Raw genomic sequence first — 26166 nt, 5'->3', positions numbered from 1 at the left:
GTAGGAGTCACAGGTAAAGCTGGTTTAAGCTGGGAATGGAAGGAGGCCATCAGAACTGGGAATGCCAGTGAAGAAGCAGCTGTAGTGCAAAGACTAATGGATGGTGACGTAGTGAAGTGCAGAAACAAATTGGTCATCTGCACTGGCAGAGAAAACACACTGTAGGTGTCATTAACATCCTCTCAGAGACCATCTGTGACTGAGTGACACTATGGCCCATTTAAAGAAACCTGTATGGGGAAAAAATATAAGAGCATTTATTGTTGACCTCCTTCTATACATGCTGCTTACCCGACTATCTGGCTTCTACACTTCCTGGGTCAGCGACCTGGAAAAACCATGCAGATTAGAATATCGGAGTGAAGTCAGATCTGCATCCTTGTTTCAGGTCAATGGCTCTGTAGTGTTACTATTAGATCAGCATGACAACCAGGCAAGTAGCATTTCTAAGCGAAGGACGTCAGAAGTAGCTGTCCTTGTATTTACTCTTTACCCTTTTCTTTTACAACAAGGATTTTAAAGGGTAGTTGCATAATGAATGACATCCCCTACCGTCCCCTCTCGTCCTCCTGATCAAATAAGTTATTTACATTATAGGACTTTATATCCCACCTCATTATATCCCACCTCAACCTAACCACTGAACCATCACATTCTAAAACAATTCATCCCCTCACAGCTACCTCCTCATGTATCACTTCTCCCTCCCTTTTAGATTGTAAGCCCTCAGGGGCAGGGCCCTCCTTACTATTTTGTCTTGAATTGTATTGTGATTGTAATGTCTTCCTTATATTGCAAAGCGCTGCCAAACTGTTGGCGCTATATAAAACCTGTATAATAATAATAATATTATAGGACGTAGATAGAGACATATATTTTAGCTGCCTGGCCTGCACAACCCCAAACAGTGTTTCCACCTAGTAGCTCAGAGTCCTCCAACAATCACTAATGCAGCCAATTTCCATTAGCCTAAGGGTGGGGGTGATAAGGTATTGTTTTTACAATTTCAGCTAGATTTTAAATGTAGAATAATTTACCGTTCATGTCGTTCACTGCTGCAGAGAGCAGAAAACATTAGGTAAAATAAATATTTGTACTTTTTATTTACTTTTAATTTTTTTTTCTTACAATATGTCACCAGACAGCAGCTTGTTAGGTCATGTAAATGCAATAAAATGTCAAGTTTATGTTATATAATGTATAAAGTAATTTAAGTCTTGTTTATGTATCAGGGCAGAGAATGACTCACGGTGTATGAGTTTGTTTGCATAGGCAGCTAATCATTTATTCCTCATCATTCACTTTACCACACTCCATTAGTAAAACATAAAGTAAAGTACACAACATTATTGGCACATACAACTTATTACCTAAAAGGCTGGTTGCATTTTTACCTTTCAAGCATGCAACCAATGACTGGATTGCAAAACTACGAATGTCTGTCTTCTTACACATGTGGATGGCGTATAAGATTCACTGGTGCATTACACATTCTGTCATCAAACCAAAAACCTGAGAAGTCTTTGATGGTATCCAGTATCCATTGGTAGACTTGCGACCAGTATATGAGTTTCAACCTGGATATTAGTTCTGTGTCATCAAAGCACTTCTTAAGCATGAGTGTGAATGTAGTACCTGCCCCAGAACTAGCATGCAGCCTGATAATGACGGCTTCAATCAAATTTTTCCAAGACAGATCTTCAGCTTGAAGATCCCATTCAAACTCAGCCTCAACAAAGAATGCTAGCACTATAGTTCACCATTGCTGTTGTGGAAATCACACTTTCCAAACTGTAACCATCTCAACATTAACACTGAGTAGTGAGGCATGTGCTTATCTTCTGATATGTTGTACCAACCACCATTTTCTTCTTGATCTGGATGATGAGTGTTAGCAGTGCACACACAAGGAAATCTTGTTCTTTTTTCCCTACTGGAGAAGAAACAATCGACCATTTATCCAAAACCATGGAAAATCTCTTCTTGCAATCACTTCCAATACTCTTTGAAAGGGCTAGCTGTTGCCAGGTTTGATGTACTTGCTTTTTTTAGACATGCCAACCTTAAAAAAATGTTTAGAAAATGATCAGAAAGTCTTCTCTACAAATAGGCACTGCCATCTGATGTAATTATTTTATTTTTTTTGCTAGGCTTACAGATATCCAGAGGTAGCCAAAAACGTGGATATATAAATAAAAAGTTTGCATCTTTAGTACATTTTATAGCTTGGTGCTGTGCCTCTAACATTGCTGCCATAAGAACAAGCCATTAGATATGTGCGATTCATTTCATTCTGAATCAAAATTCGGACGAAATTTGGGAAATTCGTCGGAGGATGTACCCGAATTCCGAATTACAGGTATAACGAATGCAAACGAATCTGAATTTCCGATTCGGTTTTTTTAGGCGAACTTTCGTTTTGTGGACGAAATTTCGTTGCAGCAAAGTGACATTTGAGAACAAAAAAAACTTTTTTTCCCTCTTAAAAGTCACTTTGCTGCAACGAATAAACGAAACGAAATTTCGTACGTATTTCTGCTAACAAATGTCGTCTGAATCCGAATTCCGAAACGAATTGACTTTCGGACCCAAATTTCCGAGAAACGAAATAAAGCAAAATCCAAATCAAAACGAAACACATTTTTTGCTGGTGCACATGTCTACAAGCCATGCTACAAATTGTTCAGATACAGGGCAGTATTGAGGCCCAGATCTGTGTGATGAATAAAGAAACATGTGTATCTGTGTGGAAACATTTGAATAGAAGATATACATAATAGTGAAATCCGCACCTGGTAGCAATACATAACTTTTCTCTCTCTTTCTCAGTAAGAGCTTATGCGTGCAGCTTATGCGTGCCTAATAGTATACCTCCTAATTGTCCCTAATTCGGAGGGACTGTCTCTGTTTCGGAACCACATCCCTCTGTTCCTCTTTCCTCTTCAGTTGTCTCTCTTTTTGGTCTGATGTACAGATATCTATGAAAATTTACTATTTAACTACCAAAAGTGTTATTTTGAATTAAAACCTTTATATTTCCTCTTAATTATCTCGTATGCTATTTTGAAAAACAGTATAAAGAAAAAGAAATGGTGGAAACAAAAATTTGAGGCTTTACCAATTATTTTTGGCATCAAAATAATTACTGGTACGCATAACTGTGGGTGTGGCGGGGTTGTGTCCATTGCCTAAATACAATGTGCTGGAAGGTGTTCTCTCAGAATCTTTGTCATCTCAGAATGTTGGGAGGTATACCTAATAGAATCACTACAATCCAGCGTGGAATTTTGTTTATGCAGTGCCACATACCAATCCATGCAGTATTACCCCCATAACCTCAGCAGGTATAGCTCTAATCATCTGATCTGGCCATATTCAGACAATGGCAATAACGTTTTATATCTTTGGGCATTTTGTTTTTACAGTTATGGGCTCAAGCTACCCATAGACATTACATTGTGGGCTGACGAAAACAGGTGGTTCTGAGTCAAGCATACCTAAACAATCCATGTATTATGTATCCAGACAGATGGGCCCTTGCACTGCTTGAATATTGGTAGATTTAAAGTAGATTTTACACTGAAATTTTAATATGTACGGTCAGCTAAAAGTAGAACTGCAGCCAAAACATGTTTTTTGTAGAAAAGGGTTAAAATACAAATAGGTTTTATATTGGTGCCTGGTCTCCAATAGGGATATTTCTCTGTACTTCCTATCCAGAAAAACACAACAGGAAGTCAGTGGATCTTTCTAAGATGAGGGCAAATCCCACCTTTTCATGATGTCATAAAAACAGGTGTCCCCGTTGGAAGAAATCCTAATTGTATTCCAAAGACAACTGTAAAATTTTGACATCCCCCTCACTATCTCTCCTGAAGACAATGCACTCCAGCACAAATACTGAGAGGTGATCTCCCCAGTGGAGACATAAACAGTTTTGACTACAGCTGGAATTTTTCTCATCTATTTACCTACAAGAGATAATCAAACAATCACATACAATACACATGTGCATGTGTACCTGGAAGCATAATTTTGGCATTATCTGGCACTGTTATGTGCCTATTTTGTGTTTAAAAAGATCAATACTGTTAATAGAAGGATATTTTGTATGTAAGATTGTATTTACTAAAGAACTGTTGAGCACTGCCTATGGCTATCCCTAGGAAAGTTTTCCTACAGACTCTACATCAATGTGGTCTGGAGTTTGTTAAATGTCAGGTGTAGTATTAAACCCCAGTCTGCTACTGATGGCTTCTTCCATTTCTTGTCTGTATATATCTGGGTCATTTGACTCTCTTTGTTTGTGGCCTCCAGGCTATAGAAGTAGTGGTGTGACCTTTAAAGTACATCTGGGTCAGCCAAAATGAATTACTGTAAGGGAGTAATGCTTGCTTACTAGCTTTTTACTGAATGCATTTCGGAAGGAGAATTCAGTAGAACACAATTGATTTTAAAGGAAAAGGTTTATTTCCTTTAAATGAAGACAGATGACAGTAATTATTGCATGTGGAGGATTTTGGGGATTTTGCCTGTTTTTTAAATCTCCTATGGCTGCAACAGAGCAGTGGTGGAATTCCAGGCGAGCTATTAAGACTGTCCACTCCGTAGTGAGGCTTTGCTCATTGCGATTGCTCAGTTTCCTTCATTTCAGATATTAGGTCATGGAACAGCCTTTATGACAGCTGCAAATAATCAGCTTCACGTATGCAAACGGAAATCAGCTCCTTTGTGCAGATGTACTATCATTTAGAAAATTGCAGCGGTATTAAATGTTGGGATGTTTACAAAGTGTCTTGTAATGATGAGGAAAATGAAAGATAAATTACAGTCAATCCTGGATTTAGGGGAAAGGCACTGGCTGGTAGACCTACACAGAATAAAAATAGACAATGCTGGATTAGCCTAAAGCATTAAAAGAACAGATGGCTTCCACCAACCTCCCTTGGTCTTCTTTCCATGTGCCCTGCTCCCACATTGACATATTTTCTCTAGGCTCAGATAAGATACTGCTAGACACATGACTGTGTGGACCGGGTGGAGAGGTATTAGAATACCAGTCAGGTTTTTATTGCTCTCTATGAAAACCTTAGGGAGATTCATTTGTCCTGGTGACCGAAGAAAATCCCAAATTTTGGGTTATCACCAGAACAGGAAGAGATGGGAAAGCTTCCAATGGGGGCACTAGTTCAAGTGACCCTGCTGACCACCTGGGATTTCCCTCACTTTGGAGAGATTTCTTCTCACTTATTGATGTACTGTAGCTGTCTGACAGTAAGTGAAGGGAAATCTCCCCAACAAAACGCAGATGGCAAAAAACAAAAAGCTAACAAGTTATAACCCTCCCTTCCTCTAGCCAAAACTAAAATAAATGTTTTGGCTTCAGTTCTACTTTAATCTCCTGCCTGTAGTATGCCTAAACATCGCCTGCCCTGACTCCTGTCTGTTTAAAAAAACTGTGGAACCAGCACACAATAATCTTCCAAAGAAATTCAAACTTTATTCCACATGCATCTGTACAAAGCAAAACCGCTAGTGTTTGTGCTTTGTACAGATGCATGTGGAATAAAGTTTGAATTTCTTTGGAAGATTACCGTGTGCTGGTTCCACAGTTTTTGAGCCTATTACTCCAGAAGAGAGTCATCCGTGCACCGAATGTGGATTGCGGGGACGCATGATAGGGGTGAGCTGTACGATTCGTGTTTTCAGTCTACCTGTCTGTTTACAGTATTTGCTCTTGCCTGAAGGTACAGTACTTTACTATGGCTGCTTGTTAGCTGTGAGCAGTGAGAAAATATAAGGGCTAAGACCTGGAAACATCACCCAGCAAACTCAAACCTCTTCACGGTGTCACTGGCAAAGTGTCTCTCCTTTTGCTCGGTTGACTAACTAACAGGTCCTTTACACTATATACAGTTATTTGACACTCGCTATCTCCAGTGTATTGTTGTTACACTGTTGATCATTCCAGGTTTGTCAGATGTTCCTCTCTAGATTTGTTCTTTCTTGCTACAATTTCTAAAGTTATACTAATCAGCAGTACTGAAGAAGGGGACACAGATTGCCAAAACGACCTCTCCTATGTTTTCAATAAATATGCCAGCTTCTTAAAGCGGACCTTTACTCATATCTTCAAAATAACAACAAACACGCCTTAAGAAATGTTTAGTAATGACAACCTACAAACACCTACAGTACTTCTAGATATTTGTGTTCTTTGCATACCTTATTTCTCTTTTCTTCCCCAGTCTTCTGACAGCGGCCATGTTTACTAAGGGCAGATTACTATTTCTGCTTTTACTTCCTGGATTTCTGGCACATGTGACCAGACATATGACTAGGACATGTGACCATGCGCATCATCTCAGGGGAGGAAAATACCTTTCCCTGAGATCTCATGAGATTACAGATGAGATTTCCCAGCAATGCTCTGCTGATGACAAGGCAATCCCAGTGTGCGTTGCGTTGGCAAACTGAAGTCATTTTGACCTTTCAAAGCAGGAAGTGAATGCTCTGCAAGTTTAAGTATTTCAAAATCACAGCATGTAACACCGGACATGTCTTATAAATCATCATACATAGAGGGATGCATTGGTAGAATTTGATTTTTGAGTGTAAATGTCCGCTTTAAGATAATTGTCCTTGTACAGCTTTCTTTGAATGTAAGCCTTTTCCCTCCTTTTGTGAGTGTGCTCGTATTTCTGTATCTTCTCCTATGTATTCAACACAGGAGAATTTGTGATATCAATTCAACCAATTGAGCTTGTGACTTCAATTTAAACATTGTTACAACTCAATCTGCTCCTTCAAACATCTCATCTCAGCTCATCTCATTCCCTGGTAAAGAAAAACAGGCTCTTACAACCATTATTTTCTCTTGAAAAAACAAAAGGACAGCTTTAGATAGATAAATTTAACACGTTAAAACATTACTCACAAACCAGGGTAAATATATTTGAGATATAATCTGCACTTCCAACAAGCTCATCATGCCAACCTAAAAAGATATTCTAGCCATGCTGGACCCGCCAGCTGCTGATTTTAAGCACTGACACGTTTCTAAGTTGTGCCCCCTTCATCAGAACCCATGACCCAGTCGGATTTGGATTGCTGCCTTCTCTGGTGACAAGCTATATACTGTATGAAGATTAAACTGAACAATATGTGACTTGCCAGTGGTGCGGGTTTACTGATCAATGATATTATTTTCACTTGATTTGAATGCTATAATTTTTGTTGTTCCATGATGCATTGCTTATGATGTTTACTTTGTGTTATTCTTGCAGAACTTCTACATGACCAGAAAAGGAAGTGCAGATATGAAGGACATGAATGAGAAGAATAAAGTGTCTTTGCTGGAGGTAAGGGAGGAGGGTCTGCAGAACACAGAGGGGCACTTCACATAAAGTAATGGGCATTAACAATTTATGGGGTTTTTCCTTTTTTAAGAAGAATGTGGAAAACCCTTCCAGTTGCAGCTTCTGCGGATCGACTGCTGGCTACCGCACTTGGAGCTTTGCCAGTAAACTGCTGGTAGAATGTATAAATGCAGTTCAGAGGTCAAGCACTATACCAACCACCTACGGGTTAAGTGGGGTCTGAGTGTGGAGACCCCCAGTAGTCTGCATCTGCCCACATGTGAAGGTCTTTTCCAATGTGCTGCTTTGTGTTTTTGAATGTATGTTCTTTATGTTTATGTAAAACAAAACAAAGGTATCAAAGAATGCTGCCTACTCTATTTTATTATATTATGTAAAGCTTATGTCAAGGCAAATTAAAAAGAAACGTGCAATAAAGCTCTGCAATACATTTCTTCATGCTTTTACTCTTCTAGGACAACATAGCTGATTTGGAAAAATTCTCCAATTCAGCTCGCTTTGCTGTTCAGTTATGTTGTCCTAGATTGTTCACTTCTCCTGCCTTCTCCAAACTCTTCACCCTTTTGTGAATAACCCTGTAAGTGTCAATTGTCAGAGGATGTGGATTGGACCATAATGGAATGTCTGCTCCACTATGGAGCAGACATTCCGGCATCTATCTTGGTGATGGACGCCGGCAGAGAGAGGAGGGGGCAGTCACCCGGCTGGATAAGGTATGCCGCCTGGTCCCCTCCTCTCTGTCCGTCATTTTGGTGTCACCCCTCCAATGGTGTCACCAGGGTGCGGGCCGCACCCCCCACACCCTCCTTGTGACGCCACGGGTTGAGTTATATCACCTCGTTTTCCTGTTTACTCTGCAACCAAAAAAAATCCTTCATTAGGCGGGCCTTCCATGTGTATTATTCTTCAGAGTCTGTTTTGTGACAGATGCAGCTCTTTGAAATTTCCACATATGTCTTGTTGCCTAAATTAGGTTTGCTGCTCTCGTCTGTTCTTGTTCCAAGTATTCTGTTTTCTATACTGCGCAATGGTTAAAGCTGCATCCTCCATCCACCATATGTGTAATCAGAGCTGTGCAGCACACGACAAATGTGCATATCATCCCAAGCTGAAAACTTTTCAGTAAAGCAAATAGGAGCATATAAACTGCAGTATTCCATAGCAGCCGAGTCTCGCTTTCCTTTGATATGAGTTCACTTAGCTGAAATCTGATTGGTTTGCTATGGGTTAAGGCATTTTGTATACAATATTGTTCTTTATTGAATAAGCACAAATGTGGGGGTCTTTGGCCTGCAGCCACCTATATGTTACCCAGCTTCTCACCTTTAAAGCCTAATTGAAGTCACAGAAATAACGATTCAATCAGACAGACATTGTGCTAACGACCTCCGCCTTCATTATAATTGCCTTACCTCCACTTTTACAGCAGTTGTGTAGAGTGGCTAAATATGACTTTGTAATCCATTAAGCACCAGAAGTAGACTCAGCACTACTAGAAATCAGCTCTCAGTAACAGACCTGGTCTGAAACACCCCTTCTCTTCCTCTGTTTTATGAGTCCGTGTGGGGTGCATGGCTGTAACTCAGCTATGCTGGCATACAGCACTGGAATGGGAGAGCAGGAAGCAGAATTTTAGGGACTTTCAGTGCTTTAAGGAGAACACAGAAGTGCCAGCCATCTTCCATCTGGTCCAACAGTCTCCTTATTTCTTCATTTTAATTCCCTAGAGGTGATAGGAAGCGACTTTCTGCCACAATGGACTATGCTAATTTCAGGGCACTGCACACTTCTGCAGCTTCCCATCCATTGATATGTCTGCTCCGGAACTCGTAGTCAGTAAATTGGGTCAAGGTTTTGAGAAGGTTTTAATACTTGATACTGCAATAAATAGATGATCAGTCCTGTGATGTATTTGTCACAGGTCGGCTAGAACTATGAGGTGAGTGAAAAGCACTCACCTCATAGTTCTCCTTTAATAGGCTGCTCCTCAGGCCACACATGCATACCAACCATTCGGAGTCTTATGGAAAACAAATAGAGTGCAATTAAGTCCAACAAATAGAGGCGCACAACAAGAATAGAACAGTAAGATGATGAGGTATGGGAATTGTTTTTTATGTGGAGTTACCGTGTTTCAAGACTTACACAAATCCCCCTTGCTCTGGACTTTAGAACCGTGCTGTATATAACTGCTTCTATATTCCATTATATAGTCTATAGTCCAGACATGTAAGTTTCGTTTCATTCTGACTTGAAATTTGGACATATTATTTTTAAATTCGGACATTTGGATGCATCCGAATTTCAGAATTTGAATTTATTGGAAAGTTTCAGATGTATCTGAATCCAATTTTTTTTCCTGCATTTTGTTCAAATTTCCAATTCTAATGATCAGTATGGCTTAAGATGACCAGTACAGACTAAAATGACCAGTACGGACTAAGAGGACTATTACATACTAAAATGAGCAGTTCAGAACTAAAATGACCAACCACCCCCACCCCCCAAAAAAAATTAGGCTAATTTTTAATTAAAGAACCCCATCCGAATTGATCCAAACCGACGAAAACAAAACATTTGAATCAATCTGAATTCAGAATTATGTACCAAATTAAATTTTGGATCCGAAATCCGGAAAAAAAATTTAAATCAATCTCAGTCAAAAACAAAGTTATGTCACAGAGCTTCATCAGTAAAACAATATTTTAGAAAAACAATAGTTTATTTCAGTATGGACAGAGACAATGTAAATGTTTCCTTGTATAGATGTTAGAAGTTACATGTTTGTTTGTTTTTTATTGTTATCTAACAGCAAAGTTTCTGTGGTCCCTCCATTGTTGTGCCGGAACTTGAAGCAGCAATATATTTGAAAGAAGACGGGAAGAAATCCTGGAAAAAACGATATTTCCTTCTGCGCGCTTCTGGAATTTATTATGTACCGAAAGGGAAGACAAAGGTTCGTAATTCAGTCTAAAGTATCTCTGGGTATTGCAGTCAAATACTTTTTATGGTAAGATAGATAATATTCATGACTGCATATGGTCAAGGACAGAGTCAGCGGTAGCTCCCCCATATGGCACTGAGGAGCATAGGAAATTCCTGAACTGCTCAGTGACATCTAGGAGCACTAGTGCCATTAAAAATGGTATGCACGCAGCCAGGGCAGCAGAGAGGGAGGTACAGACAGCCCTCCTGTATTGGGTCCGGGCCTCATCAAGTCAGAAGGGGGGCCTGAGCCCTTCACAGGCAGCCTCTAAAGCAGGAGGACTGTCCTGCCCACTTGCCAGAGTAACAGATTGATGGACCGGCTCCTCCCCTCCTTCCTTATAGGTGTCTTGGCTCCCTGTTCAAAGAAGGAGGAGAGAAGCCTGTCCATTGACTAGTTACCATGGTGAGTGGGCAGGCCAATCAGGATCTTGCCCAATCGTCGCAACTGTGCTGGACAGCTGCAGCCAGGGCTAGTAGTTTTCAACCACTGCTGTGGCCAGCTAACAGAGATGTAATTAGGCTCTGCCCCTGTGCCACACACAGCCCATGGTGTCTCGGTCAGCAGGAGCTAAAGTCCAGGGGGTGCAGAGGTGAGCAGTGTAGGGAGAGGCTTGCAGGGTGTGCAGAGGTGATCAGTGTAGGAAGAGGGTTGCTGGGGCGAGCGGTGTAATGAAGAGGGATGGAGGGGGTGCAGAGGTGAGCAGTGTAGGAAGAGGAATGCAGGTTGTGCAGAGGTGATCAGTGTAGGAAGAGGGTTGCAGGGGTGAGTTGTGTAAGAAGAGGGATGGTGGGGGTGCAGAGGTGAGCAGTGTAGGGAGAGGCTTGCAGGGTGTGCAGAGGTGATCAGTGTAGGTAGAGGAATGCAGGGGGTGCAGAGGAGAGCAGTGCAGGTTAGAGGGTTGCAGGGGGTGCAGAGGTGTAGGAAGATGAATGGAGGGGGTGCAGAGATGAGCAGTGTAGGGAGAGGCTCGCAGGATGAGCAGTTTTAAAAGAAGGTTGCAGAGGGTGGATTGGTAACCAGTGTTGGAAAAGGGGGGCAGGGGTGAATCAAGGTAGATCAACAGACATACATGGCAGGCACTAGGCAGGTGAAAATAGTGTATGCACATACAATAAATGTATGCTCATACATATTCCCATGCATTTATTATATACATATAGATACAAGTAAGGGAATGTGAAAGATGTATTTCCATACTTTTATTGTATTTCCAATTAGCTGCCTTAAAGTGGAAGTAAAGTGTGTTTTTAAAAAATGCTGATGGGCAGGTATTTATAGCAAAGACTGTGTTAGTCTCTTCTGCCAAAACAGCTCCTACCTGCCTGCTAGCAATTGGTTTTTTTTTTTACCGCACAGACCCACCATTCCTCTTGCACATTAGAGTGTGATGCAGCAACTCACTGTGTGATGCTTAGCCGTGAGGGGGGGGCTGTCATTTAGGGTATATGGAGCCCCAAGATTTCTAATGGCGGCCCTGCATGCAGCTATATGCCAGAAGTTTTATAAATAAAGCCGTTTATAAATTCCTTTGAATAAAAATCCATCCATAGAAGCCATCTTCCTGTAAAATAAACCTCTTATTATGTACAGTAATACACAATGAAGCCATTACATGATGTATGTATTATTCTATTGATTGGTGTCGTTTTGGTAGAACAGATGATGAAAACATGTATAAAACTCTTTCTGTTGTACAAAAAATGTCTTATCCCAGGTCCAGCAGCATTGTACATGCGGATTTATCCATGCATTAGGAGAATCATGTAAATATTTGATTGATGAAGCATCTGTAAGTGCGTCTATGTCACCTCTTTGTCACATGAAGCATTTCAAATAGCGTGAATAGGCACAGCGTGAAAATGCTGCATCCAAACAGCTCCTGGGTGCCCGTTATCTGGGGTTGCCATAGCAACCGCTCAAGAACAAAAAAAGGGAGACTTTAGAACAAATGGCAGGGAGGAGGAGGATGAGGCGCCGCATAATAGCTCATCCATTTTTTCACTGTAATTTTACATAAAAAGAAAAACAAAACGCATTCAGTTCACCGGAGGAAACATCGATTTTCAAGGGAAAAAAAGGAAAAGGCGTTGCAATTTGATTTTATTTTTCTTTATCACAAAATGCATTTTGTTTTTTTAAGCTCAACCAAGATGAATTCTTTATGATGATAATAAAGGCGTAGCTCATAGCAACCATCATGTTTTTATCTGTCAAATAATAGGTTGATGTGTCTTTCTGGCCCCGCCCAGATTGATACATTTTCTTGGTAGCCATGGATGATCTGTGAACACACAGAGCTTTTTTGTCAGCAAATAAAAGTTAATTGGTGGAAACTTCAATTATAAAAAGGGGAAGTGGTTGCAAAATTATTTTATTTTTGTTTTGATGCAAAATGTTTTTTTTTTAAATGAAATCTCTATGACACGCAACCATGATGAAGTCTTTATAATAATTTTATGCATAGGTGCTGCTCAGAGCAACCATGCATTTTTCATCTGTTAAATGATTGGATGATGTGCCTTCCTGGCCCCGCCCAGATTTATACAGTTTCCTGGTAGCCATGGGCAGTGGCGCCACAAGTGGGGGGGTGTAGCCTACACAGGGTGACACCGTCAGAGGGGGTAAAGAGAAGTATGGACACCTGCACTTCAGATGCAGTAAAAATACATTTATTTATTGCCGAAGATGCAGCATATATCACACACAGTGCAACGTTTCGGGGTCTCGCAGGATCCCCTTCCTCAGGCAGGCATCTTGGTCAATAAATAGACGCATTTGTACTGCATCTGGAGTCCCGGTCTCCATACTTCTCTTTGTGCCTGATAACGGTTGCCATCCGATGATCACCGCTGCACCCACCTAATCTATATGGAAAAAGCGGTCAGGAGTCCAATGGGTTCACAGACTTCATCAGAGGCGGTGACACCAAACTGACTGACAGTCATTTTGGTGTCACTACCTCTTAAAAGTCAGGCACTCGTTCATGGCCCGAGATTACGACAGCGGCAAGAGAGAGAAGACCCCGCGGCATACCTAATCCCACCGGGTCAATATCCCCTCCTCTCTTTGCTGGCGTCTATCACCAAGATGGGCAACGGCGGTGAAGTGCATCACCGCAGATGCATGATGATGTCACACCATAGACGTCATAATGCATGCACGGCGGCCGCACCAGGTGACACCCATCAAGGTTCTGCCGCTGCCCATGAGTGATTTGTGAGCATACGGAGCTTCTGTGTCAATAGACAAAGGGTGGAATGTATCAAAACTGGAGCAGACAGAATTTGGAGCAGTTGCCAATGGTAACCAATCAGCATCTCTTTTCAGTTTGTTCAGTTAAGATTTGAAAATGAAAGAGAGACGCTAATTGGTTACTATGGGCAACTGCTCCAATTTTGATAAGTTCCCCTCCATATGTTTTTTTTTTTTTTTATAATGGTATTTCTACCTCAATAATTATGTCACACTGTCTGAAAGAACAACTGTAAGGTTCTTTTCTTAATTTCCCATTTGCTAACCTGCCCTGGAAACATGGATGCTAAATGGTTGCCGTTGGCAACAGAGAAGGTTTTTTTTTTTCTCCCAGATGTTTCAACCGCAATGCCAAATGTATCTTTCTGTGTCTACAAACTTTGTCAGTGCAATCATCCTCTTTGTCTTCCCCTTGTGTTTCCTTTGCAGACATCTCGTGATCTGGCCTGTTTTATACAGTTTGATAATGTCAATGTTTATTATGGCATGCAGTTTAAAGTCAAATACAAAGCTCCGACGGACCACTGCTTTGTCCTGAAGGTATGTTGTGTGCGTAAACATCACGGTTAGGAAAAGTGCAGATTGCCTTTAATTACGCTGATTATTAAATCATTTTAGGTACTCAGAGATTTATTTGGATAATGATGTATGGTTTATTTTATATGGGGTACAGCGAGAATTCTCATCTACGGCTCACTTGTTTACCACAAAGAATTTCAGCTCTTGATGTGTTGTAATGTGGGAAGCTTTCTGCATCGCTCAATGAGATGGGTTGTGGATTAGAAAAGTGCTCCGGACAAAAATGAATAATTTAGAAGTTTACATAAATGAGGAGATGCAGCCTACCTGCTGCACGGCTTTAAAGCTTTGCAATGAGGAGGGGGGTGGGGGGTTAACCTTGCAGTGGGTTCCTCTCCGCAGTGCATGTCAGTATTTCTGAGACATTTTTCAGTCACGGCACCTTTTAAAAGGATGCAAAATTTCAAGGCACCCCAGTCCAAAAATGTAAATGTAAAAAATGGCGTGTGGTTCCCCCCCCAAAAAAAATCAATATCAAACCCCTATCCTAGAGGGGACCCTTTATCCAGGAGTCTGGCATGGATTTTATGGATTTTAAGGGGGGACCCCCCCAGGCAAAGAAAAGAAAAAGATGAGTATCCCCCTTTCACATTAGAGTCTCACCTTCACATCAGGAGCCCCTTTCATATCATAGTCCTCTTCACATTAGAGTCCCCCCTTTCACATCAAGAGCCCTCTTCACATCAGAGCCCCCCTTCACATCAGAGTCCTCAGTCCCCCTTTCACATCAGAGTCCCCCCTGCACATCAGAGTCCTCTCTTCACATCAAGAGCCCCTTTTTAGTAAAATTTGAAGACACCCCTGACAAAGCCACAAGGCTCCCCTGGGTCACAAAGCATTCCAATTGAGAAGGGCTGACCTACAGGATGAAGAAAAGGTGATATAATTACCTTATTTTTCATTCCTACAGGTTTCCTCCATACTGTAAGAACAGTCCCCGAGAGCCGCTTCCCTTCGCTGCCCAACCAGTTGTAGCTCTCTGACATTGTCCTGTATAATCCAGGACTAGAAGTCCTGCATTGTAGGTGAGGTCACTGAGGGCCCATCCACAACCCAGGATGCCGGACAGCAGAGGAGGGAAAACCGACTGCTTTGCTGGGGGAGCGAGGAATAAGGTAAGTATTTCACCTTATTTATCACCTCCTAGACCAGGGGTAGGCAACCTTGGCACTCCACCTGAGGCAAAACTACAAGTGTCATGGGGCATTCCAAGACGTTGACCGCCACAGGCATGACTCACACAAAAGGAGCGGTAACCCTTGTAGTATAGAGGGGGTTCCACTGCAAGGGTAGAGTTTTTAATTCTCGGTATTGCATGCGTGATCCCAATGCACCAGAATGGTAAAGTGTAAGTGGGCCCTTAAACTTTTTATCAAAAAGACAACGTTGTTCCTTTTTAGATGTATACTGTGGCTAGCAGAGTTCTTCTTTAAGTTCAGCTCCCGTTCATCCCATGTAACATTTCCTATCTATAGAACATAATAGATCTTGGACGGTGGATCATCCTGGCTATACATTAAATTACATTTTCTAGAAACCCAGCTGTGTTCACTTATAGCTGCCTTGTATTACGTGCGGTGGATTACCATACGTCTGCATGTAACTTCCTATCTGACATATGTTTGTCATAATTCTAATTAAACTGTAAATTCGAGCATCATTCACAGAGACGTTTCATTTATGAAATATTTAATCCGATCCCTTTATCTACAACATTCCTGAGTACAGAAGGATACATATGGAATTCCAGACCATGTCCTGCCATCTGCTGGTAGAGGGGTGTAAATATCCCATTCAAATTTTTCCACCATCTGAAACCCTATTGATACATTTGCTGTATTGGGCCAACCACATGCATAAGAAAGCTCTCACCAGATTTGAGACTGAACCCTCAGACAAAAGATCATTCCATAAATATTAACGACTTTGTATAATAAAAAAAATCTTCTTATTAAAGAGATGTTGCCAGATAATATGAAAACAATCCTTCGAAGTACAGGAAATGTGCATGCCTATTGGGCATGAACATATGAGCATCTGTAGATGAAAAAAACAAACATACATAGAAATCATTTATGTGATAGAAAACACCCCAAATATTCCCGAAAATTCTGAAATTCTAACCATGGCTGGTTTTGCCTGCACCACTTGGCTGGACGAGCTTCAGCTGAAATATCCAAGGAAAAGTGATAGGGGAAAAGTGTTTGCAGTCAATCAGCTTTAGTCACTTTTTGGGTATTTTGAAAGCCAGCACCTGCGCAGCAAGCAGGGAAGATTCCTCCATTCATTATGCTTAGCGTGGATGGGGGATTTGAGTGGTTGAACGAGAAGAAACTATCAGGGTTATTTTGCGTGTTTTTACTATTAAATAACATTTTTACACTATGGAGGCGCTCTCTTTTGTTCCTTTTCTCATAGACTGGTTGTCCATCTAATCTGTGGGAGCTGCCTCCATCGTGTTTGCTGTATTTTTACCGCTGGTCTCTTTTTGGATTTGAGGGCGCCGGTATTGTTTTACAATTTATTCACAAAAGGGTGAAGAGTTTGGAGAAGGCAGGAGAAGTAAACAATCTAGGACAACATAGCTGAACTGGAAAGTGAACTGAATTAGGTAATTTTTCCAGTTCGGCAATGTTGTCCTAGATTGTTCACTTCTCCTGCCTTCTCCAAACTCTTCACCCTTTTGTGAATAACCCTGTATATGTGTAAGGCCAGCTTTAGACAAACAAGCAATTAACTAGAAATTGCAGGTCAGTTAAAGTGGAACTATGCTCACTTCCACTCCACCGATGCAACATCCATGAGTTCCCTTGTTGGCGCCAACATCTTCACCCAGTCTTCTTCCGGGTTCAGGATCTTCAGCCATCATGATTAGCTATATCGGGATGACGGTACTCCTACGCATTCATGGGAGTTGATACATACCGGCATATGCTAAAATTGTTCACTGAGCTATGCTGCATACATAGCTCAGTGTACATTGCCCTTAAGAAGGTGAAAGGGCAATTAAGAGTCCTTTATTGCAGAAGAAACACAATGATTATGTGTCTTGTCTGCAATAACAAAACCCGACTGGTTGCCCCTTTTTTTTTTAAGAATAACAGAAAACATACGCTATAACTACACAATCACTGGCAGCACCACAACAATCAATCACACTCATTGTTAGGGATAATATCAAACAATAGCACCCACTATACTCGCATTATTTCATAATCTCTCCCCATGCTTGTTAGGTGTAAAGTGGAACCATGGCCAGGGTTGAAATGCAGATATGTTAACTTTTCTACCTAAAAGGATTTAGCAGCATTTGTTATTCATACACATCTACCAGGCAGCATAGCCAGGATGGTGACACCCCTCTCCTCTCTCTCTCTCTGGCTGCTGATTTGCTTATGAAGGAGTAGAAAAACACTGATAAGTTATCAACTCTATTCAATCTTTTCTCTCCCACTGCTAGGCTGTTCCTTGTCAGCACATGTGCACAGCGTAATTCTGCCCGGCCATAATTGTGATTTACACTCGCTTATCATATAGTATACTCATATATGCCTCCTGTGGCAGCTTATTAGTCTCTCGGTCTCACCTCTTAATCTCTGAGCTATGGATCACTAATACAGACCATGGCTGAGGGCTCTTGGGTTCTGTACAGCTTGGATGGCTATGGAATGTGCCCAGTGCCTAGTGTCAATTGCTAGTAGAGTGGACTTGATGGGGAGCTAGTCCCTCAGCTTCCCCATCAGGCTCTGCCTGCTATCAGTGTCATTGTTTGCTAAAGGTCATTGGCTGTGCATCCCTGGGCCCTTTCAGCTTCCGGACAGGAGATTCCCCAGCCGACAGCTGGATTTAAACAAATGGGCAAGGCAAGGATACTGACTAACATCATTACCCAAATATCGCCATTTGGCAGGGTATGCGTTATTGGATCCTAGGATGCCAACAACTGATGATGTCCTAGCAACCCTCATCGTGAAGGTGTTAAAGTCATAAAAGCTTCCCAGCACATACATGTCCTAGCCTGAGCACTGGCATAGCTCTGTATGACAAAACAGATTTGGCCTTTTCTAATCTGTATACAGGCGGTAATTCTTTTTGAAATTGTTGTAGCCATAGCAACAGGTTCTTGAAGTGCCACTAATCTGATCAGCCTGAATATTTTGTATGTGTCAGTAAAGCTACCAAAACTGGCGGCAGGGATTCTTTGAATTAGGTGAAGGACCTTTTAAAGGTCTTTGCCATCAGAAAAGTGGCGCTAAGCCATTATTGAATTGCCCCCAGTGTATTTAGCTGCCTTGGGAAGGAGGGGCTTTTTTTAATAAATACTGAAATTGTCCTTTAAGGTTGAAACAATGTTACTATAAACTTACAAATAAACCACCCGAAAATAATGCTATATACAGTGAACAGGTAACTGACTGTACAAATAGATGGTCAATAATATAAATACAGTATACATGTATACTTCCCAAAAACTCAGTGTTGGCTGAGTTTGTCCTAAAGGGGTAGAGCTTACAAGAGAAAGATTGCTGCTTTTCCAGATATAATCCCTTTGGGTCAATATTCAGATGTATTAGGGGTGGGAATGAATGTGTTCTGGGTTTTTTATTCTGCAAGGTAGGGAAGTATATGTTTGGAGATTTCAAAGGTTGCAAAAGTATGTAATTAATCACGCTTCTTATTTTTTAGCATCCACAAATTCAGAAGGAATCACAGTATGTTAAGTATCTGTGCTGTGACGAACCATGGATTCTCCACCAATGGGTTACTGGCATCAGAATCGCCAAGGTAGGCAAAAACAACAGCTACTACTAGTAGGCATACTAGAGGTGCCATACAGGTCTTTACGGCTTGAAGGTATGATCAACCTACCAACCTACCATGTGTGTATAGTAGGGATGCACCGATGCCGTTTTTTTTTTTGTATTGAGTACAAGTACCGATATTTTCCCCACTACTCGCCGATACCGCATACCGATACCGGAAGTCCCATTAAGAAAGCCAGGCGGTGTGTAATGACTCACCGCCGGCTTCCTGATTGGCCAGCTTCCCAACCAATCAGGAAGCCGGGTGACATGTAATTACGTGCTGCCAGCTTCCTGATTGGCCAGGAAGCCGGCTCCATGCTCCCTCGTCACCAAGTGTATTTGTTCTTGCAAAAATGTAAATGATAACTACACACAGAACACACACTTGTATGTCATAATTCTCCACAAGCTACACTAAAATATGAATTGTTGTAATAGAGTTCTCTAACACGTTACATGATACTAGAATCCCACAATGTCATCTTGATTGGTCTTGCAGTTTGGGAAGGTTTTGTATGACAACTACAAGTCTGCCATCCACAAAGCAGGTCTGGCCTCTCGGTGGTCAACGCTCAGCAATTCCTCAGCACCAAGTACAACAGGTATGACAACAATTCTCTCTCCCTATTGTGTTACTACCACTCTTATGTGGTGATGTATAAAGAAATATGAGAAGGGGGTAAAGTTTCTACCAGCTAAACAAGTTCCAGGCGTTGTATATCTAGTGCAGATTGGAGCATAAAACATAACATGTAATTGGACTGTACACATATTTAACCACTTCAGATCTCACACACCCCCTATAGACCGGAGCAATGTTTACATTTCTGCTATTGGTCTGTTTATTCAGGAATAACTCAGGGGTGGGCAACTCCGGCCTTCCAGCTATGCTTTAACTACAACTTCCAACATGCCTCTGGGAGTCATGCCTGTAACTGTCAGTCTTGCAACGCTTTATGGGATGTGTAGTATCACAACAGGGCCGGAGTTGCCCACCCCTGCCTTAAGACAACAAAGTAATACATATATCTTTTTTTTAGGACAAACAAAGCTTTTTTTGGGTGATAATATCTTGCAAAAACTATTTTATTTTTTATGCAATCCATATACAAAACACGTAACAAAACTAACAAGTGTTCGTTTTTGATCAGTGTTAGTTTAAAAAAAGATTGTAAGTGTAGATTAAAAGTACAAGTATAAACTGTATTCTATAAGTTATCCTGATAAATTCCCCCCATTGTGTTCCCATGGAGGTGGACATCAAGATATGTGCAATAACATGATGTACTCAGTGTAGTGCTGAAGAACAGAATGCCGTCTAATGATATCATTTGGAGATTTTCCAGCATTGTTAGGAATAACTTCAGAATTCATTGTGTACAGAACTGTGTTGCTTTAAAGGAGAACTATGAGGTGAGTGAAAATCACTCAGCCTCATAGTTTGAGCCGGCGTGTGATAATGAAACTGTCACACGTCGGCTCAATAGATCGGGAAGTGAGCGAACGCATACCGTCACTCGCTCACTTCTCGATCATATTCCTGCAGAGAGCCGTGACTGTCACTCATGGCTCCCTGCAGGGATTCCCCCCTCCCCACTCCGATCCTCCAGAAGACGGTATACTACACACGCCCTGTGTACTTCAATCATGTATTTGGGGCATGTGTAGCACATCCAGTATCCACAGCTAGTTAAAGCTGAACTCCAAGGAGCTTCTTTTTGTAAGTACCAGAATTTGACCTTGCTTTAGCCTCTTTCAGTGAATGTATAGCAGTGCTCATGTTTTGAAAAGAGACATGCCGATACTAGAGAGCAAAGTAACCAATAAATATCTGTTCCGTCTGTTGCTTCTCGTTTCACTGTCCATTCACAAGCTAGATGAGGGACAAGACAAGTTAGTGTTACTTTACTGCAGCACTGAAAAATCAGGCCTCTGTATCAATTTTGTTTCTGTAAATAGCACTATGCAAACTGTTGGCGTTTTATAAATTGTTTTATAAAAGTAATAATAATACTAATTATAAATATACTGAATATGTGGATATTTTTACATATTTTTATTTTATTTTAGGGGCATCTCAGGGGAATGGACAGATATCCCAAAATGTAGCCAGTGTTAGTTCAAGCTTCTCAGATGCCTGGAAACGTGGTGAAACAGCTAAGGTATGTCACAAAAAGCGCTCCTTCTGTTATTTAAAGGGGGGTTTCTTTTTGCTCAATAGACTTATTTAGTACCTCCCTCCACCTGCCCAAAACCCTTCATTGCATTGAGGTAGCAAATTCCAAAGCCTGCAGGAGAGACCTCCCCGTTTTATGTTCCTTCTACATGCAGGTGGTCTGAAACTTAGCATCGCCATCTCTTGGGGGACTATTCACTTAAGTGCCGAATGCACCTGACTGAGTAACCAAGCCAAAGTGAACAGAGCCGAATGCTGTTTGGCTATTCACTTCAGCCTTGCCATACATTTGCTAGAATTAGCCATACATCGGCTGCCTTTTGGATGCCTTCAGCTGAGTTGAAGTGCAGAAGGAGTTCGACTCAGCTGATCCATCTGGATCGGCTGAGCCAAAGCTCCGGCAGCTCACTTGCTGCCATTCTCATAAGAGCTGAACAGCAATGAGTGAATAGCATTCGGCATTCTGCTCGGCTATTCTGCTCGATACCTCCCAGTACCGAGCAGAATTGAAATAAGTGAAATGAAAAAAAAAAAACTTGAAAAATTATTTTTAAAATGTAAAATAATGAAGCATCTGACAGCATCCAGCAAAAGAAAAACAATTGGACAGAGCAAGCGATGACAGCTAGCTCCGCCCAGCTGTTTCCTGTTAGCCGGCACCTGGCAGAGTCTTCTAACAGGTCCCGGGCAATGAATAACAACTGGGCGGAGCCAGCTGTGACAGTTGTTATGGTTTAATTTCAGATCAGTGTCCCCAGGTCATTTGGGGACGCTGATCTGTCAGTACAACTAGGCAGAGCGAGCCGTGAGATCATGGCTGGCTCCTCCCAGCTGCCATTTGCGTGGAGATCGGTCAGCTTCGGCCGACCTTACTCCATGCTTCGGGTATCACTACGGCTCAGCCAAGCCAAAGCATAAGCGTTCGGCTCGGCTGCTGTACGGGCTATAGTGAATAGCTCGTACAGCAGCCCCAACCGAATCGAGCCAAAGGATCAGCCAAAGCTATGGCTGGATCCTTTGGCTCTTAATGAATAACCCCCTTGGATTATGGCAGCCCCGAGATGTAACATCCACTGGAAAGCTGACAACTTGTGAAAACATATACATATCATTGTCTTTACTAGTGATTGGCCTCTGAAATGTCACAGACCTGTGATTTTAACTACAGGAATTATTTTTTTTAAATATAATATACTGGAGAGATAGAACAACTTGGTAGAGGAAGAGCCTGTCTGGATTCTGAATATGCAGATAACAAAAAGATGCCTGTAATGTAATTCATCTTATGTCTCCTTATGTGCTAATTTAGGGAACAAGTAGATGCTGTGTATATTTTCTGCTGTTATAGAAATATCAATGCCACCCACAACCCAATAAAACACATGTTGTATCATTAAAAGTACCAATAAAAGACAGACACATTTACATAAGTATGGTGAGAATGTATGGCTTCCATGCCTACCAGAGGTAAGCATGAAGTACTAGACACTGTTTGTTCAAAAGGTTAAAAGCATTTGCTTTGCTTTAACTACAATCTCAATACAAATTAGTCAACTAAACATGAGATTGTATGCCATCAGAGGAGTGAGCTTGGAGCGGTGACTACTTTATAACACACACAGGGACCATGGGGAACAAATGTAGCCACCCTTTTGTGTCAGCACCAATTCAGAGATGATTTGAGGATCTACAGCCGAGTGATACACAAATAAGATACATTTTTGTTAAGAGTTAAAGAAGAACTAAGAGGTAAGTGATTTTCACTCACCTCATAGTTCTAGCCGACCTGTGACACTGAAACTGTCACAGGTCGGCTCAGTAGTTCGTGAAGTGAGCGAACACATACCGGCGCTCGCTCACTTCTCGATCCTGTCACTGCAGAGAGCCGTGACAGGGGAGGGACTGGATTCCCCCCTCCCCTGTCCGATCCTCCAGCGCTGACTGGCGGAACGGACGGGGGAGGGGGCGGGTACAGCTGGCTCTGCCTCTAGATTGGCAAAGCCAGCTGTCACTCACGCAGCTGGGTGGATTCAGACATAATTGTCGGGATCTGTTTCGGCTGCGGCGTCTCAGTATACCGCGAGCAGTAGCTCGCGGTATACTGAGCTTTGGGTGATGGGAGGACGCTAGTTTGTGTCCTCCCGTTACCCTTAGGAGAACTATGGGGAAAAGCCCTAACCCCATAGTTCTCCTTTAAGGTACTTGAATGTATTTTTAAGATTTAACTCCTGAGTTTAGTGTCACTTTAAATAAGCTACCAGCTACCTCAGATAAATACCTTATTCATCTGCTTCTTGTGCTAATGTAGTAGGTTTGTTTAGGGGTGCACCAAAACTACAACACAATAATATAGAAACTTGAGCGTTTATGCGGAAAGTTTATTTATGACAAATCATCTGCCAGTTCTCATGATAAATTACCCGACCCAAGAAAAATACCTGCATAGACAGCAATTCAAAAGCTGCTTCAAAGTATTCTTTCTGGGGTCAAAGCAATTAACTGTCTTTTATAATGGTGTGTTATGATAATGTTTAGGTCGTTCTGTAGATGGATTCCTACGATTAAAAAAAGACTTCTATGTTATGCCAGCTAATTCATCATTCAGTTATTCTGTATCTTAGGGGTTCTTCAGGCTGAACAATAATTTGACCCCTTTATGATATCCCCATTTGTAATCAATCAACCAAGGATGGGAACATAGTCCCAGCGCTATTTCTGTTACCTTGTTGATTTAAAAGACCACTGTCATATAAATGTTTTTAATCTGATAGCTGTAAATGGTTAATGTATGCAATAATGGCATTAAATATATGAATTCCTTTTTAATTACACATGGTTTAATGTTTATTTTAAGTCCACCAAGCTGTCCAGCAACAGGGATGGTGACAGGGGTTGGGACTAACTACCGTATAACTTTGCCATGGGTGCTTACAATGGCAATGCATCCACAAAACATGCTATGTGAAGCCTCCCATCAACCCATATATCTTTTATGTAGTATTTTCTGTATTTCTATAGTGCAGCCCACCCATTAAAGATACAATGCTTCCCTCCTCATCCAGCTCTGGGTGTCTGCACTTCAATACCCAAGTACTGCATACATACCCCATTATAAGAGAGTCCAGCTCCCAGCGGGGGGACTGAAACGAAGGTGGACTTAATGTCACATAAGGGTGGGCTGGTCCTGAAAGTTGGTAACGTTCCACTGTTCTGCAATAGCAGGCACCTCCAGATCTGTTCAGTATCACTACTGAGCACCCCTGAAAAAATCAGAGAGCTCTGTAATGCGACTTTTGAAAAGCTTTCATAGTTGCAAGCAAAGCCATGGGTATAAGGAATTCGCCGATACTAGAAAAAAGGGGGGCATAACAGATGTGTAGCCATCCGGAGGTATGTTTCTTAGCAGTGTTACTTTACCAACTTTTATTCGCTCACCTCCCGATCTACTGAGCCGACCTGTGACAGTCTCATTGTCACAGGTCGGCTAGAACTATGAGGTGAGTGGAAATCACTCATCTCATAGTTCTCCTTTAAGATAGCTATACACTCAGCGAATCTTAACTGATTGATCAGGAACTTGCTCAGTGGTTGGCCTTGTCAGCAGCCTCCCACCCGTCATCCTTTAATCAGAAAATTGGGCTTAGCTGTAGTGGTCGTATGGGCCATGACAGCCCATAAGGGTGAAGCGCATCAGTGAAGGGCAAACCTAAGGTGGGACTAGCGGCTATGGTGTTGCCTCAATCAAGTTGTTCTTATCGCAGTGATGCTGCAGGGTGCATCCAAACCATTTTTTTCCAGACAAAAGTAACCTAGTTTTACTATATCCTTGCTTACATCCTTATTGCCACTTAACAGCACCTGTGTTTTATTAAATGTGTGATGGAGCCATTATACTTCATATGGTTTTAAAGAATTTTAAGTTAATGGCAATTTTTTTTTCTTCTTCAGGATAAGCAGCAACCCGCTGAGGTCAGGAAACCTGAGCAGAAAATCTCACTTCCAACATCAACCAAACTGCCTCCACCTCCACCCACCCGAGGGTCATTCAATACCCATGCGGCTGCCACACCACCATTACCGTTAAAAGCCAAGCCAGCAATCAACATGCTGCCACCACCACCAGAAGCCTTCCTAGAGGAGGATGATTTCCTGCCTCCTCCTCCTCCTCCTGAATTCCTGGATACTCCTCCTGATTTTTTACCTCCACCACCTCCATCTTTTAACTCCGAAAGAGATTACCCTGCTCCTCCTCAATTCCCAAATATAGGAAGCACTGGAGGAGCACCACCTCCTCCCCCTCCCCTACCACCACCCGTTGCCTCATCACCCGTATCAGCAAAACCACAGCTTCCCATGAAAAAGCAGCCACCAAATCCTCCAAGAAGAAGAGACAGTGTAGGACTGAGATCAAACCAACAAAACAGCTTGATGACAAACGGTGGCAGTGCAGGGGGGCAACCTGATTTTATGTCCGACTTAATGAGTGCACTGCAGAAAAAGAGAAGCACCACGACCTAGACTGATCTTTGCACTTCCTGCAGAAATTATCAGCATTTCAAAGGACTTTAGCAAAATGATCAATCATATTTACAAAAGCTTTTGGATCAAAGAGGCAATTTTCTGGTGAGAGGCAGTTAAAGGGAATTTTTTTTTAGGTATACATGAAAAAAGCGATCATTCTTATGTATATAAACGTATTAATTTTGCTATTGTTTTTCAAACCTTGTTTCTGTGTATAGTTTGTAATTATACTTGTACATGGTGGCAGCTATATTTTCTCATTACGTATACAGGCCCTGCTTCCTGCTTAGTTAATGGGTGCACAGTGATTGTAACTTCCTGTTATTCTCTCTCAGTTCAAGTCTACCAGTCTGGAGAATGATTGAGAAAAATGCAATCTCTACAATGGGTACGATATATGTCTTTTATCCAGCGTAAAGTTGGGTGAATGCTGTTTGCATGGCCTTACCACTGCTATAGTGACCC

General features: G+C 41.7%; 1 protein-coding gene across 1 annotated transcript in view; it reads left to right on the top strand.

Annotated features, from left to right (window-relative positions):
* APBB1IP (amyloid beta precursor protein binding family B member 1 interacting protein) overlaps positions 1–25745 on the top strand; it is a 53143-nt gene extending 27398 nt beyond the window's left edge. Inside the window, exons 7-13 of the mRNA XM_018567498.1 lie at positions 7287–7361; positions 10192–10335; positions 14050–14160; positions 18886–18984; positions 19504–19606; positions 21075–21166; positions 25129–25745. Of these exons, the coding sequence (XP_018423000.1) occupies positions 7287–7361; positions 10192–10335; positions 14050–14160; positions 18886–18984; positions 19504–19606; positions 21075–21166; positions 25129–25698 (1194 nt within the window). The 3' untranslated portion in view covers positions 25699–25745. The remainder of the gene's footprint in view (positions 1–7286; positions 7362–10191; positions 10336–14049; positions 14161–18885; positions 18985–19503; positions 19607–21074; positions 21167–25128) is intronic.
* Positions 25746–26166: the final 421 nt, after the last annotated feature.

The sequence above is a fragment of the Nanorana parkeri genome, unplaced genomic scaffold (assembly GCF_000935625.1).
Source record: "Nanorana parkeri isolate BGI_ZX_2015 unplaced genomic scaffold, ASM93562v1 scaffold1055, whole genome shotgun sequence".
In the NCBI taxonomy this organism is placed as follows: Eukaryota; Metazoa; Chordata; class Amphibia; order Anura; family Dicroglossidae; genus Nanorana; species Nanorana parkeri.
This window is presented reverse-complemented; position numbering and strand designations above follow the sequence as displayed.